A 15,284-nucleotide genomic window follows, 5' to 3' on the forward strand; every position below is an offset into this window, starting at 1 on the left:
CCTGCTAATATATAGGATGGAGTGTTCGTCGCCCCTGACTCCCTGTAATAGAACATCTCCTAAGCCCACGTCTGAGGTGTCTCTTTGTAACAAAAACTCCTTGGCAAAGTCAGGGCTGTACAAGATAGGTGCATGAGAAAGCCGGGCCTTCAGAGTTTGAAACGCCTCTTCACAGGTTCTGGTCCACTGGATCCTTTTAGGACTCTTGTTCTTGAGGAGATTGGACTGGGGGGCCACAATGGAGGAGAATCCTGGGATAAAGTGGCAGTAATACCTGGCTAGTCCCAGGAATCAGCATACATGCTTCTTTGAGGACAGCGTGGGGCACAGCTGGAGGGCCTGAACTTTGCTAACAAAGAGTCAGATCAAGCCCTTTTCCAATGTGTACCCGAGGTAGGTGGTCTCATTCTTCCCAAGGGTTTGTTGTCAGGCCGGCCTCCTGGAGGGACTGGAGGTTCAAAGTCATCTGTTTCAAATGGTGTTGCCAGTCACGACTATAAATTACCACGTTGTCGAGGTACGTAGCTGCATACCTGCTATGGGGGTGGAGAATTCGGTCCATTAGCCACTGAATTGTGGCTGGAGCCCCATGCAAAACGAAGGGCCTGGTCTGGAACTGAAAAAGCCTGCATGGGGTGGAGAAAGCATTTTTTCCCATGGACTCGAGTGTGAGAAGGATCTGCCAATAGCCCTTTGTTAAGTCTAAAGTGGTGATGTACTCTGCCTTTCCCAGCTGGTCAAGTAGTTCATCAACCCGTGGCATCGAACTTCAATACTGCATTGACCTATGGAAGTCGATGCAAAAGCAGGTGCTTTCATTGGGCTTAGGGACCAGTACCACACGGTTCTTCCAGTCACTAAACGACTCTTCGATCACCCCCCAACACTAACATCGAGCAGAGTTCTTCTTTCACGGTCTCTCTAAGCTTCAAGGGGAGGGGTTGGGGGTTTTCTCTGACCTTAACACCTGGTCCATCTGAATATGATGAGTTATCAGGTGAGTCTGCCCTGGTCGGGTTGAGAAAACGGAAGAGAAGGCAGTGATCAGTTTTTGCACCTGACCTCTCTGCTCTGGGGTAAGATTGTTTCCAATCTTGATCACCCCTGGAGTTGAGGCCTTCATGGCCTATGGGCCCAGTTCAGGCTCTGGTGGGTAAGGCGCTATTAGTAAGCCTTCCTGGGCTTTCCATGGTTTTAACAGGTTCATGTGGTAGATTTGTTGTACCTTACGTTTATCTGGTTGCTTGATTTCATAGTTCACCTGCCCTACACGTCAGATCGCCTCATACAGTGCTTGGCAGCAGGCCAGGAGCTTTGATTCTGAACTGGGCAACAATAGCAGTACCCGGTCACCGGGCTGAAACTCCCGGATACACGCCCGTTTAGTGTAGGCCACTTCTTGGGTATCCTGGGTAAGTAGGAGGTTCTCCCTGGCAAACGGGCCTAGGGCCTCAAGCCTCTCCCTCAGGTTTAAAACATACTGTACCAAGTTGTTAGCTCGGGATGGTTGCTCTTCCCACATTTCTAGCACAAGGTCTAAAATCCCCCTGGTTTGCCTCACATTTAAAAGCTCAAATGGTGAGAAGCCAGTGGAAGACTGGGGTACTTCCTGGACTGCGAACAAGAGAGGCGAGAGCAGCTGGTCCCAATGCCAGACATCTGTCAGGATGAACCTTCAGAGCATTGTTTTTAGGGTTCGGTTAAAGCACTCTACCAGGCCTTCTGTTTGGGGGTGGTATACAGATGTTCTTAAGGTCTTGATTTTGAGTAACTGCAGACATAATCATTGATCATCTAGGACATAAAGTCTGTCCCTTGATCTGTCAAGATTTCCTGGGGCACCCCGACACGGGTGAAGATGTTCATAAATTCCATAGCCACCCCCTTGGCAGTCATGGAGTTTGAAGAGACAAAGAATTTGCTGATATTTATCCCACCTTTGGCCCGTATGCTTTTATTATGTCCAGTTGATTGCTGCATGCTGCCTCATGTCAGTTTTGCCACCATGCCCAGTAGTGAATCCACGCTGGCACAAAGTACAAAAGACTTTATCAGGATCACCGTTGACAGGTTTTACACAGTTGTATATTTCTTCCCATTGACATTTGTATCTATACAGTCTCTTCATTTTTTTCTGTTTAGGTCCAGACCATCTCAAGTTCCCACTGTGTATAACAAGGCAGACAGGCTGCTGCATCTGGACCCAGTGGAGCTTTCTCCAGGTGGGTGGCTCCATCCCTAGATACAGAGTTGCAGAAACTGAGCCTGGAGATGATGAGTTGGGGTATTCACCCACTTCCAGTGTATAGAATTACATTTGGTCCCCCCTAAATCCACCTCCCTCCCTGCAATTCCTATTGGATAACAATGTTCCTGTTAACATCCTGTCCTAAATTGTTGTGTAACATTGCTGCCGAACAGTTGCTACGTCCCACAGAGCTGGCTGCATTTTGGAGGGAAGCAAAGTACTTCCTGGGACAAGCCTCACTGTGGCCAATGAGCGTTTTGGCTGAGTGAGGGATGCAGAAATCAGGCTGGAGTTTGAAGGAAGCTTGAGATCCTATGGAATAGCAGGCACTGGGCATAAGTGGGATTTAGGAAAGGAAAAGGATGGTCAGAGAAACTGAGCTGTGTGGTGAAGAGGCAGGGCTCATCTGTAGTGAATATAAAGAGGATTCTGTTTTGGGGCTGGTGGACACAGACAGAGCCTGTGGTTCCACCCGGCTCTCTAGCTCCCAGCCATGTCACTGCACTGGGACTCCCTGGCCTGGTCAGTCCTGGAAGGGACTGCACTGACTGGGCATGTGTGAGAGCCACCCACAGTGTGCCTGAGTGCTGTATTTAGCTGTAGTGAGAGGATGACCATGAGAAGCACTGCCCCAAGAGACTGGGAGGAGGAAGGCTTTCTGGCCCTTACCTCTGCTGAAGATGATACTCTCATAGGGGGTCTTGTTCTTGGTTTCAAGGCTGAAACAGTTCCAGCACTGGTCCCAGAACTGGTGCTGGCACTTGTGGATGGCTATCTGGATGGCGGACACCATGACATGAGGTTGTGCACATACACTTCCAACTGCTGGGTCTCACCACCACTCAAATTTGGTCCACCCGCTCCTCTGTCGTGCCAGAATGGAAACAGAGGCCAGCTGCCCTCAACTTGAGCTACAAGTCCCAGCATGTGCCATAGCCAGGCTGCTCTGATCCAGGGAGCAGCACAGGCTGGGACCTGTTTCCATGCACCGCATGTCTAGGTGATGACAGAGACTGCAGGCCACACTGGGCTCCGCAGGGCAAGTGCCATGCTTTAGAGATCCCGGAATGGCCACATGCATTACTCAGTTCTCGTCCGCCACGGGGGTGGAATATGTGAGAGAGGATGGCTCACAATGTGCAGTGGAGTCCCGCCAGACCAGGCATGGGGAACCTCTGGATTCTCCTTAACTCTGCCACTGACTCACTATAACTGGTCAAATCCATCTCCCTCCCTGCCTCAGTGAGATAATGTGCCTTTGGTGCAGTGATGCACTCTGCCTATAGCAGCTTCCTCCACATGGAATATCGTAATGTACATCACTGCTCTGACCAAACAACCTCCTGTGTCCAAAATGGGAAACAGAAACGCTCAGAATGGCTGGGAATGACTGACATCTGCAATGAACAGGAGGAGTTGCACTGGGAGAAACTATACAGCAAGAGAATGCTGTAGAGACATCAGGGCTTGGAGTGAGGAGAAAGTGTTACATGTGTGAGGGAGAAAGAGTTCCCCTCATTAGAAAGGGCAGCCCCCCCCCCAAATCCCTCTGCTCCCTGGTCACTGTTGCAGCCCTGGTGAACACAGGAAAGGTTAAAGTGGCAGAGTCGTTTTAAAACGGGGAGAGGAAACCTGCTTCTCACAGTTCCCCAACCCCTGTGAGGCTGGAAGATCCTGCTCCATCCCAAGGAGAAGGCAGCTGGTCCTGAAAGCAAATGACCTGTGACTCCCCTCCTGATGCTCTCTGCCAGGGGAGCCTGGCTGCTTCTTGAGGAGAATAAAGGGGGCCAGTGACTGAGCCCTTCTGTACTTCTCCCACTCACAGGGGGAGGGGGAAGAGAGGAGTGAGGGCAGAGGCTCAGGGAGAAGGTGTGGTGCGAGGGCAGGGTCTTGTGCTCAGGGGAATCCCGCTTCCCATGGACCCCTGACTCTGCATGCCCTCCAGCAGACCCCTCTGCCTGGCCTGGCCCCTCACCCATCTCTAAGAGCGACACTGTTGGCTCAGAGTCTCAAGTGCTGCATCCTGAGCTCAGTGCTGAGCCACTCCCAATGGAACCTGAAGCCTCAGCCAGGCAACATTGAGGCATCACACAGGGCCTGGCCCAAAATTAATTAGAGCAGCCCCCAACCCAGCCAAGCAGAACATAGACTCCCAGCCCCTGCAGAGAGGCCCCCATTTCTCCACATGTCCCCCATCCTGCCACCTACCATCAAATTTGAGTGGTGATGTGACCTAACGCATGGGGTTGCAATGCCACTCAAATTTGGCCTGGCTACCCCTCTGAAGAAATTTGGCCCAGCTGCCCCTCTGGCAAATTTGAGTGGCATTGCACATTTTGAATCATGGGTAACTTGCAACCCCATGGTTGATGTACAAGTTAAAAGGTGTTTTGTACTGATTTAGTATGGGAGAGTCATTTCTTTTTAAACTAAGGAATGTCCATTACAATGGCCTGTTGATAACCCTACCCACACGGTTCCCTGTCACTGGCTCTGTTGTGAATGTGGCTATAGTCTGCAAATGGAATGATGGGATTTCATGTTTGTTGGCTTAGCAACTTATCCATTGAACTCACTCAATTCACAAGTGTGTGATAGGGAGCTCTGGCTTTAAGGCAAGACTCAGGCCCAGCATCCCCCTGTTTCTGGTGCTGCCCAGGACCAAGGCATGCTGGGCTTTGTAGTCCAAAAGGACTATGGGAACTCTAGGCCTCTCAGCAAAGGCTCCTGGGAAGGGAGGTGTGATGTTTGGGGATCACCCAGACCAGTAACAGGTTCCGTCCTGTAACGAAGGATGCCTTTGTGCTGTGTAGCTTTGATTCAGACCCCTGAACCAGTAGCCAGCCCACAAGCACAAGGGCTCACCCTGGCTTTTACCAGCCTAGTTGTCCTTTGCAGGCTTGTGTTATGGGGCTAAAAATTGCAGTATAGACATGGAGCCCGGGCTCTGAAACCTGGCAAGGACGGTGTTCTTAGAGCCTGACCTCCAGCCTAAGCCTGAATGTCTACACTGATATTTTTAGCTCATTATGCAAGCCTCAGTCAGTTGACACGGGTCCTAAGATGCTGCTGTGAGGATTTTTTTGCAGTGTAGATGTGTATCTTTTATCACCATGTGAAGGCACATGAACTGGGACTGAGGAATTGCAGGGGACAAGGACTGTGTTAGGGTATGGGACAGGAAAGTATAAGGAGTCAGAGGAATGTGGGGGTGCAGGCAGTAGATTGGGGAGCTGCAGGGGAAGGCATGGGGGACAGGAGACAGATGGGGGTGCAGGGAATGGTGGGGCCAGGAGACAGATGGGGGTGCAGGGGAAAGCGGGTGCATGTATGTATGTAGTTACGGTTGGATTTTGACCCTGAGATGAGGACACACAAATTGAGGGCAAGTGACTTCCCCCTCATGGTAAAAAAAAATAAAAAAACCAGTAGACAGGCAACAAACAAGGCAATTGAGTGTTTTTCAGTCTTGTGGGGTTTTTTGTGCTAGTCTCATGATTTTTGGGGTCTAACTCTTGATTTTTGAAGATTTGTGTTGATGATCCTGGGTTGGAAAAGGAGAATTCCTGGCAGGCCAGTTAGTTGTTTTGAGGGGATTCTCGTGGGTCCTTTGTGAGTGAAAGCTGTCAAGCTGTTTGGAGTGGCTCAGGAAGATGAGTGCCAGTCTCAGGGCAGGAACCCCAAACTGGTTGTGAGTGCTATACTTAGATTTCACCAATTAAGTATCATGTGTGAATTCCTCAAGCACTATAACAGCCTTAACATAGAGTCACAAACAGTCCCCTTGGGCACTCTGATCTATTTGGCCACCCACACAAACTTGCCCTTGTGATAGATGGCCCCTTACCCCCAAAATCACCAGAATATTCAGGATACTCCCAGTCCCAAAGCACCAGTCACTTACCCCAGGTCAGTTGTACCTCACCACCAAAGACAATGCTTGTAGCCAATCCTATAATAAACTAGTCTTGCCCTCTCCCTGAAATCCAAGCAGCATAAGGATAACAATTTATTCTTGACTGGGATTTTTTTTTCCCATCTCCCAGAGCTGAAACTGATGGGATGAGTGTTTGTGCACATTTCATCTTCAGGGGCAGGGAGGAGGGGGAGGGGAAGAAAGCAATCAACAAAGTCTTTTGTCCCTGATGTTTTACAATGGCTTGTCTGGCATCTATGGACCTTCTTTTGTTGGAGAGGAGATGACACCTTTTGTAGTAACCTAGTATTTCACACTTGGTAATGCGTCTCTCCTGACTGTGGGGGTTTACAGTTTCAGAGAACAGATTTTATAGTTACAGAACAAATATTACCTTGTAACATGGAGTACAGACATTATAAGAAAGATTAATACATGCAGTGTCCTACAAGCATTTAATTAAGACTAAACACATTCTTATAAATATAATACCTGTTTTAACAATGTTAACCCTCAGGTGAGCCAAAATGGTTTCCAGCTATGCATCTCTCAATGTTCAGTGAGACCTTGGGGCCTTGGCATGAGCTGACACTTGGCTTGCTAGCATCACAAAGGCATTGAAGCATGGCTAGTGGGAGTCATGTGTGTGTGTCTTTCCATCCCACACTCCTCCTTTTGCTGGAAAAGTATTTTGGTCTACACCATCTCCAGCACCTTGTGAGATAGACAGGGTAGGAGGGAGCAGGCATGAGGGGTCTCTGGAGAGAACAAGTCCAGACAGCCCAGGGTGGGTAACCATGCATGAAGAGCTGCATCCTTTAGACAATACGTAGGTTCAGAGGCAAGAGTCTCAGCACTGTTGCTTTCTGATGGCATGTCCTGGTGGGCTCCCTAGAGAAAGTGACTTCTTAGGCCTGGTCTACACTAGGACTTTAATTCGAATTTAGCAGCGTTAATTCGAATTAACCGCGCACCCGTCCACACCACGAAGCCATTTAATTTGACCTAGAGGGCTCTTTAGTTCAAATTCTGTACTCCTCCCCGATGAGGGGAGTAGCGCTAAATTCGACATGGTTATGTCGAATTAGGCTAGGTGTGGATGCAAATCGAACTTAGTAGCTCCGGGAGCTATCCCACAGTGCACCACTCTGTTGACGCTCTGGACAGCAGTCCGAGCTTCGATGTTCTGACCAGCCACACAGGAAAAGCCCCGGGAAAATTTGAATTCCTTTTCCTGTCTGGACAGTTTGAATCTCATTTCGTGGTTGGACATCGGGGCGAGCTCAGCAACACCGGCAGCAATGCAGAGCTCTCCAGCAGAGGAGTTCATGTAATCTCTGAATAGAAAGAGGGACCCAGCATAGACTGACCAGGAAGTCTTGGATCTGATCGGTGTGTGGGGCAAGGAGTCTGTGCTTTCGGAACTGCGCTCCAAAAAACGGAATGCAGAGACCTACGAGAAGGTCTCCAAAGCCATAAGAGACAGAGGATACAGGCGGGATGCAACGCAGCGCTGCGTGAAAATCAAGGACCCCAGACAAGGCTACCAAAAAATCAAAGCGGCAAACGGACGCTACGGAGCCTGCCACCACTGCCCCACCAGTGACCATGGACTCTGACAATGGGACAGTGTCGACGGCCAGTTCCTTGGCGATGTTCGCGGACGGGGAAGATGAGGAAGGGTTTGTGGAGGACGAGGCAGGCGACAGTGCTTACAACGCTGGTTTCCCTGACAGCCAGGATCTCTTCATCACCCTCACGGAGATCCCCTACCAACCCTCCCCGGCCGTTAACCTGGACCCTGAATCAGGGGAAGGAGCAGTCGGTAAGTGCTTTAAACATGTAAACTTTTATTCTTAATATAACAGGAATATGAAGTATGTGAAAAGGAGGTCTCTATATATATGGGGATAGAACAGAAATCCTCCTGGGAGATCTCCACGAAGCTCTCCTGGAGGTAATCGAAAAGCCTCCGCAGGAGGTTCCTGGGGAGAGCTGCCTTATTGGGTGCTCCGTGGTAGCACACTTTTCCGCGCCAGGCTTTCATGAGGTACTCAGGGAGCATTGCCTCCCCGAGCACGGCTGCATAGGGCCCTGGTTTGTGCTGGCTTTCACGCAGCATGCGCTCTCTATCTCCTTCATTGACCGTCCTCAGGGTGATCTCGCTCAGAGACTCCTGCATCTAATTAGGGGAATTACTGTAATGTTACGCCTGGTCCAAAGTATTTTTAAAAAATCTCCGGACAGACGGCGTAGCAGAGACTCAGCACGCTGCTGCGTGACAAGCGTAACGGAAAGCCAAAGAATCAAGTGGACGCTCATGGAGGGAGGGGGGACTGAGGACGCAAGGTATCCCACAGCTCCTGCTGTCTCCGAAAAGCATTTGCATTCTTGGCTGAGCTCCAAATGCTTTTAGGGTCAAACACAGTGTCCGCGGTGGGTCAGGGCATAGCTCGGCAATTTACGCACCCCCCCCCACCCCCAGAAGTGAAAGGGAAAACAATCCTCTGTTGACTCTTTTACACGTCACCCTATCTTTACTGAATGCTGCAGATAGATGCGATGCTGCAGCACTCAATACCAATATCCTTGCTCCCCCCCCCCCCGCCATGGGTGGCTGACGGTACAATATGACTGATATCCATCGTCATCATCAGCCTATTGGCACATGGGGCAGTGCAAAAGGACTGGTAACCATGCCGACTAGCATCCGTTAGGTCGATCAAGGGCGCCTGCTCCTAATTTTTCCTGGTAGATGGTGCAGTATGGCTGGTAACCGTCCTCATCATAGCAACAGGGGGCTGAGCTCCATCAGCCCCCACCCTTCATGTGTAAAGAAAAGATTCAATTGCCCCTGGACTAGCAGAGGGATGCTGGGCTCCTCTCCTCCACACTCCTTAATGTCCTGTCTGGACTATCATAGCAGCTGGAGGCTGCCTTCCACTCATTTCTCACTAACAAGTCACTGTGTCTTATTCCTGCATTCTTTATTACTTCATCACACAAGTGGGGGGACAATGCTATGGTAGCCCAGGAAGGCTGGGGGAAGAACGGAATGAACAGGTGGGGTTGTTGCAGGAGCACCCCCTGTGAATAGCATACAGCTCATAATTTATGCAGGATCTGACACAGAGCAGCTGTGCTCTCTGGTTCTCTGATACAGTGGTTCTCTAGTACACTTGCCCATATTCTAGGCAGGACTGATTCTATTTTTAGATACCAAAAAAGAGGGATTGACTCAGGGAGTCATTCCCAATTTTGGCTTTTGCGCCCCTGGCTGATCTCAGCCAGGGGCACTTATGACAGCAGCAAATGGTGCAGTGCAAAAGGACTGGTAACCATGATCATCTTATTACCAATTTATGGTATGGTAGATGGTACAGTATGGCTGGTAACCATCTCTGCTGTCATGCAAAAGCAAAAGCATGCTGCTGTGTAGCGCTGCTGGACCGCCTCTGTCAGCGGCATCTAGTACACATATGGTGACAGGCACAAAAGGCAAAACAGGCTCCATGGTTGCCACGCTGTGGCGTCTGCCAGGGCAATCCAGGGAAAATGGGCTCGAAATGATTGTCTGCCGTTGCTTTCCCTGAGGAAGGGATGACTGACGACATTTACCCAGAACCACCCGCGAAAATGGTTTTTGCCCCATCAGGCACTGGGATCTCAACCCAGAATTCACAGAGACAGACTAGACTGTGTTCATTGTTTGCAAAAATGTATCTTTGCAAGGAATTCACTCCCTTTTTCCCATCACACAGCTTCGACTGTCTCCAGACCTGCCACAGCATCCCCCTCACAGAGGCTGGCAAAGATTAGGCGGCGAAAGAAAAAGACATGGGACGAGATGTTCGCTGAACTTATGGGGTGCTTCCGAGATGAGGCGGACCAGCAGAGCCAGTGGAGGGAGACCCTCTCTCTGTACCAGCGCTCACACAGCGAACGGGAGGAGAGGTGGCGTGAGGAAGACAAGCAGGCGACTCAAACGCTGCTAGGACTAATGAGGGAGCAAACGGACATGCTCCGGCGCCTTGTGCATGTTCTGCAGGACCGCAGACAGGAGGACAGAGCCCCCCTGCAGTGTATCTGCAACCGCCCTCCCCCGCCACAAAGTCCCATACCCCCCTCACCCAAAATAACCAGAAGGAGGGGCGCCAGGGGCCGTGAAAACTGTCACTGCACCCCAGCAGAGTGCTCAAGTACCCAAAAGCTCTCATACCCTAAATTTTGAGAAGTCCTTCCCTTCCTGGATCACCCAAGCCCCCGTCCCAGTTTCATCCCCTAACTGTCTAGTTGATAATAAAAAATACTTTTCTGTTAATTACTGTTTCCGTCATGTTCTTTTAGAGGAGACTGTGTTTGAAGGGGGAGAAGGGGGTTGGTAATTGGACAGGACAATCACCTTTACCAGGGTACAGACACGGGGGCAGGATCAGCAGCAGGTCACACACACAGTGCAGTCAGTAGGCACCCTGGTTGGTATGGGAGGTGGTTTGCAGGTTCTGTGTGGGTGGGGGGGTACGTGACTTTGTAGCGGGGGAGGGCGGTTACAGATCTCATGCAACGGTCCCTGTCCTGGACCACAGAGCCATGCAGCAGAGGAATCTGTATCCGTCCTCCCCCGCCGCAAGGCCACATAGCCCCCGCACACAGAGTCCCAAAAAGGAGGGATGGCAGGCTCCGTTGAAACAACCAGTCTGGCACTGCAGACTGCTCTGGGAGCAGGAGCCTGTCATTCCTCGAGTTTAGAGGCGGTCTTTACATCACCGCACACCCTACACAGCACAGTCTGCATCCCAGTTTCAACCCTTTAATGCAAAGTCATTAATAAAGAAACCTTTGTTAAGTAACAATGGAACATGTATTTTATTTTTACACGTGTGTTGGAAGTGGGGGAAGCGGGGTGGATGGGGTATGTAACTGCAGATGCTAGTCAACAGTAACTTGGTAAAGAAACAGGGGCAGGTTCAGCTTCTCTGTAAAGAAACTGAACAGTCACAGGTCACGCTGCTCGCTGGTACTTGAAGAGTTCCTTGTCGCTGTGCAAGGCGCCTGCATAGGGCTTCACGAGCCAGGGCATTAGCGGGTAGGCTGGGTCCCCGACGATCACTATAGGCATCTGCACATCCCCAAGAGTTATTTTGTGGTCCGGGAAGAAACTACCTTCCTGCAGGCGTCTAAACAGAGCAGAGTTCCTGAAAGCACGCGCGTCATGAACTTTGCCTGGCCACCCGACATTGATGTTGGTAAAACATCCCCCATGGTCCACCAGTGCTCACAGCACCATTGAAAAGTAGCCCCGTTTCTCAGCAGCTGACTGTGGAAGAGGTGGACGATAAAGTGCGAGGAGTTGACAACGGCCATAACTGCAGCGGGCTCTGTGCTCGCAGTGCTGTGGTGCCCGTGCTGTCACTGAGCAGAAAAGTGCACGAACAGATTGCCCGCAGGCGCTTTCAGGGAGGGAGGGAGGGCGTGATTGACGGTTCAATGATGACAGTTACCCAAAACCACCCTCGACACATTTTTTCCTCCAGCATGCATTGGGGGGAAATCCCAGAATTCCAATGGGCAGCGGGGAGTGCGGAAACTGTGGGATAGCTTCCCACAGTGCACCGTTTCCAAAGTCGACGCTGGCCCCGTTACTGTGGACTCACACAGTCGAATTAGTGTATTTAGTGTGGATACACAAATTCGACTTCATAAGGTCGATTCCACAAATTCGACTTAAGTTGATTCGAAATAGTCTTGTAGTGTAGACATACCCTTAGTGTCTGGGCACCCTCCCCCTTCACTGGCTGGTTGGCTGGGATGCAGCAGTACCTGGAGAATGGAGAGCAGGAGTGGTGGAAGCTCCCCTGCCTCCTGTGTTAACCTATCCCTCCAAGGCCCTGCTCTTGCATGACCCCTTCTCCATGAGCCCCTGCCCTCGCGCCACCTCTTCCTGCAAAGCTCCGTTCCTGTGCCAACTCTTCCCCCCCAAGACCACGCTCTCTGCTTGCTCCTCTCTGCCGCACCCCCCCCCCATCACTCAACCTCCCACTTTTAAAAGTGATGGGGCCATGGTTCCCTGGCCCACTCCTGTTCCGGCATCTCTGATGGAGAGCCACCCCCTCTGCACAGATTGGGAGGCTGCCAGCTACTAAGATGGATGGCCCAGAGTAGGGCAGGCAGCATGCCTGCCTGCTAACATACTGCAGCTGTGCACTGATGGGGAGGAGAGTCCCGTCCCACTCTATGAGTGGCTACACCTGGCCCCCTGCTCATGCTCCCCCAGCCAGTGCAGTGCTGGGCTGTCCCCACCATTACTCCATTGCCTGATTGTAGTCTAAGCTAGTTTAATTGGTGCCTAGGCCTTTGATAGGCTGGCCCATGAAGAACAGTCCAGTGTGCCATTCACTTGAGCTTTGTCTTATTTCTGAGCTGACTTGAAGCTCTTGCACTGGCATTCAACACCCCTGCTGTGTTCATCTGAGCTTAAGCAGGGGTTCCAAGTGATGCAAGCATCTCCTAGCACTCTGGCAGTCATACCCCACAGGGCAGGGCCGAGGAGCAAGGAAGTATCCTTTGCATACAACACTCCTCTGACCAGCACTGCACTAAAACATTTCTGCAGTCAGCAGGCTGTTTGGCCTTGCACCTGCATAGGTCTGTGGTGTATATGGGAGGCTTCCTGTGGGTTCTTTGCCAGAGGATTGGATTTGCTGCTTTAGTGCATTCTTGAATATGACACAGCACATGTCTTGAAATATTGAAACTCCTGGGGAGTAGCAGCATGTCAGTGCTCTGTGTGAGCCTACGTGTGGCACAGACTTACCATTCTGGCTGAGATGGCCTGAGATGTATTTTTTTAATGAGCTTACAGGTTTGGTTAGTGAAGGTGATAGTGTTGATGTAATTTATTTAGACTTCTGTAAGGCAATTCACTTGGTACCACACAACATTTTGATTTAAAAACTAGAGTGATATAAAATTAACATGGCACACATCTAATGGATTAAAAACTTGCTAACTGATAGGTCCCAAAATGTGATTATGAACAGGGAATCATGGAATGGGTGCGTTTCTAATGGGGTCCACTGGGATTGGTTCTTGGCCTTATGCTATTTAATATTTTTATCAATGTCCTGAAAAAAACCCCCATAAAATCATCATTGATAAAGTTTTCAGACAACACAAAAATTGGAGGAATGGTAAATAATTAAGAGGACAGGTCATTGATACAGAGCGATCTATAACACAATCCAGTGGCTGGAAGTTTAAGATAGACAAATTCAGGCTGGAAATAAGACATAAATTTTCAACAGTGAGAGTATTTAACCACTGGAACGATTTGGTGGATCTGCTTTAGGGATTATTTTGGGGAAGTTTTCTGACCTTTATTCCACAGAAGGCCAGACTAGATAATCACAGTGGTCCCTTCTGGCCTTGGGATCTATGAATCTATGGATTGCTTCTTAACTTGGGCACAGGCAAACAATATGCATTTTAATATGGCTAACTGTAAATGTACACGTCTAGGAACAAAGAATATAGGCCAAAATGACAGGATGGGGGCTCTCCTTAGAAACAGTGACTCTGAAAAAGATTTGGGGATCATGGTGGCTAATCAGCTGAACATGAGCTCCCAGTGTGACGCTATGGCCAAAACAGCTAATGCAATTCTTGGATGCATAAACGGGAATCTCAAGTAGGAGTTGTGAGAGGTTCTGGTGTCTACAGTTCAAGAAGGATGTTGATAAATTGGAGAGGGTTCCGAGATGAGCTATTAGAATAATTAAAGGATTAGTAAACATGTGGTGAGATCACAATGGTCCCTTCTGGCCATATGAATCCTTCCAGAGGAGCCCGCCAACACTAGTACCTAGTGGTGGGGAAGGGGCACTGTTGAACAATGTGAAACCCTGCTGGCTGAGCATGGCATGAAAAGCCTTTCCCTACAACAGCGGGCTGGCCAGCATGTGAATTTCAGTTGTAGAAAGAGGACTCCCTCTTTTGTACTAGATCATTGATTATGCTGCTGTGAGGTGGCTCTGAACTGCAAACAGCAATTGCTCTGTACTGTTGTTTTAGTGACTTCTATTCTTCTTGCAGAATAATGGCCAGTAAGAAGAAGGAGATAATACTGCAGGTCAGTAATAGAGGTCCACGCTACAAATACATTTCTGAACTGATGGTATGGCACCTTTTATACTTGCTGTCAGTACTGTGGGGTAGATTTAGCCTGAGTTACTCCAGCTTCTGCTTGGAAAGCGATGGGGCAGGGTCCCAGCAGAGGCAAGTCGTCTTTGAGGGAGCACAGGGTGGGAGAGATGGGGAGGTTGCAGCAAATCAGAGCAGCCCCTGAAGTAAGTGTTTTTAAAGGATGCAGCAGGGTCATTTACAATAAGGGGTTGTGGTAATTCAGCCTCTTCCACCAAGACCTCTGTGGAAATCTGAACACCATTCACAGCTGCTCTTCCAAGAAGGTACTTTCAATTCCTATTCTGTTACATTTTGATTTCCTCAGGGTCGTCACCATATAAAAAGAATTGTGTAGGAAATCTGTCTAGAAAGTCTTTCTGTGCTGAGAGCCAAAGCAGTAGGAGAACTTGGAAAAAGAGCCACTCCTGTAAGGGGTACAGAAAGCAATAGGTGGGGTTCATTCCAGTGATGACACTCAGCTAGAGTTTGGCTTCCCTAAGAAAACTGAGAAACTTCTACCACTTCCAGCTTAGTCTTTCAAAGAATATTGAATAGGAGTAGGGAGATGGTATTACCTCTGCACATGGCATAAATGAGACTATTGCTGGAATATTGCGTATAGTTTTGGTGTCCACACTTTAAAGAAGATATTGGAGAATTTGAGAGGGTTGAAAGAAGAGCTATGAGAAAGATTCTAGGTCTGGAAAATCTGCCTGATACTGAGAGACTGAAGGAGATCAGTCTACTGAACTGATGGAAGAAAAGGTTAAGAGTGAATTGCTCATAATCAATTAATACATATGTGGGGAGGAGATTTCTGATACCAGATGGGTCTTGACTCACACAGACAAAGGCATAAGAAGATCCAATAGGTGGAAGCTGAAGGTAGGAAAACTCAAATTGGAAATAAGGTGCAATTTTTTAACACTGTGGATACCT

The 15,284-nt window shown here is 49.4% G+C and overlaps 1 protein-coding gene across 7 annotated transcripts in view; it reads left to right on the top strand.

Moving 5' to 3' along the window:
* Positions 1 to 15,284, top strand: part of NME9 (NME/NM23 family member 9) — a 54,233-nt gene that overhangs the window by 12,897 nt on the left and 26,052 nt on the right. For 4 of the 7 annotated variants that reach the window (XM_039487119.1, XM_039487117.1, XM_039487118.1 and 1 more), the window contains exons 2-3: positions 2,143 to 2,222; positions 14,256 to 14,292. In XM_039487119.1, the coding sequence (XP_039343053.1) occupies positions 14,260 to 14,292 (33 nt within the window). In that variant the 5' untranslated portion in view covers positions 2,143 to 2,222; positions 14,256 to 14,259. Of the gene's footprint in view, positions 1 to 279; positions 394 to 2,142; positions 2,223 to 14,255; positions 14,293 to 15,284 lie in introns of those variants that run through there. The other 3 variants (XM_039487121.1, XR_005584337.1, XM_039487116.1) reach the window with 3 other exon arrangements.

This window comes from Mauremys reevesii, linkage group 9 (genome assembly GCF_016161935.1).
Source record: "Mauremys reevesii isolate NIE-2019 linkage group 9, ASM1616193v1, whole genome shotgun sequence".
In the NCBI taxonomy this organism is placed as follows: Eukaryota; Metazoa; Chordata; order Testudines; family Geoemydidae; genus Mauremys; species Mauremys reevesii.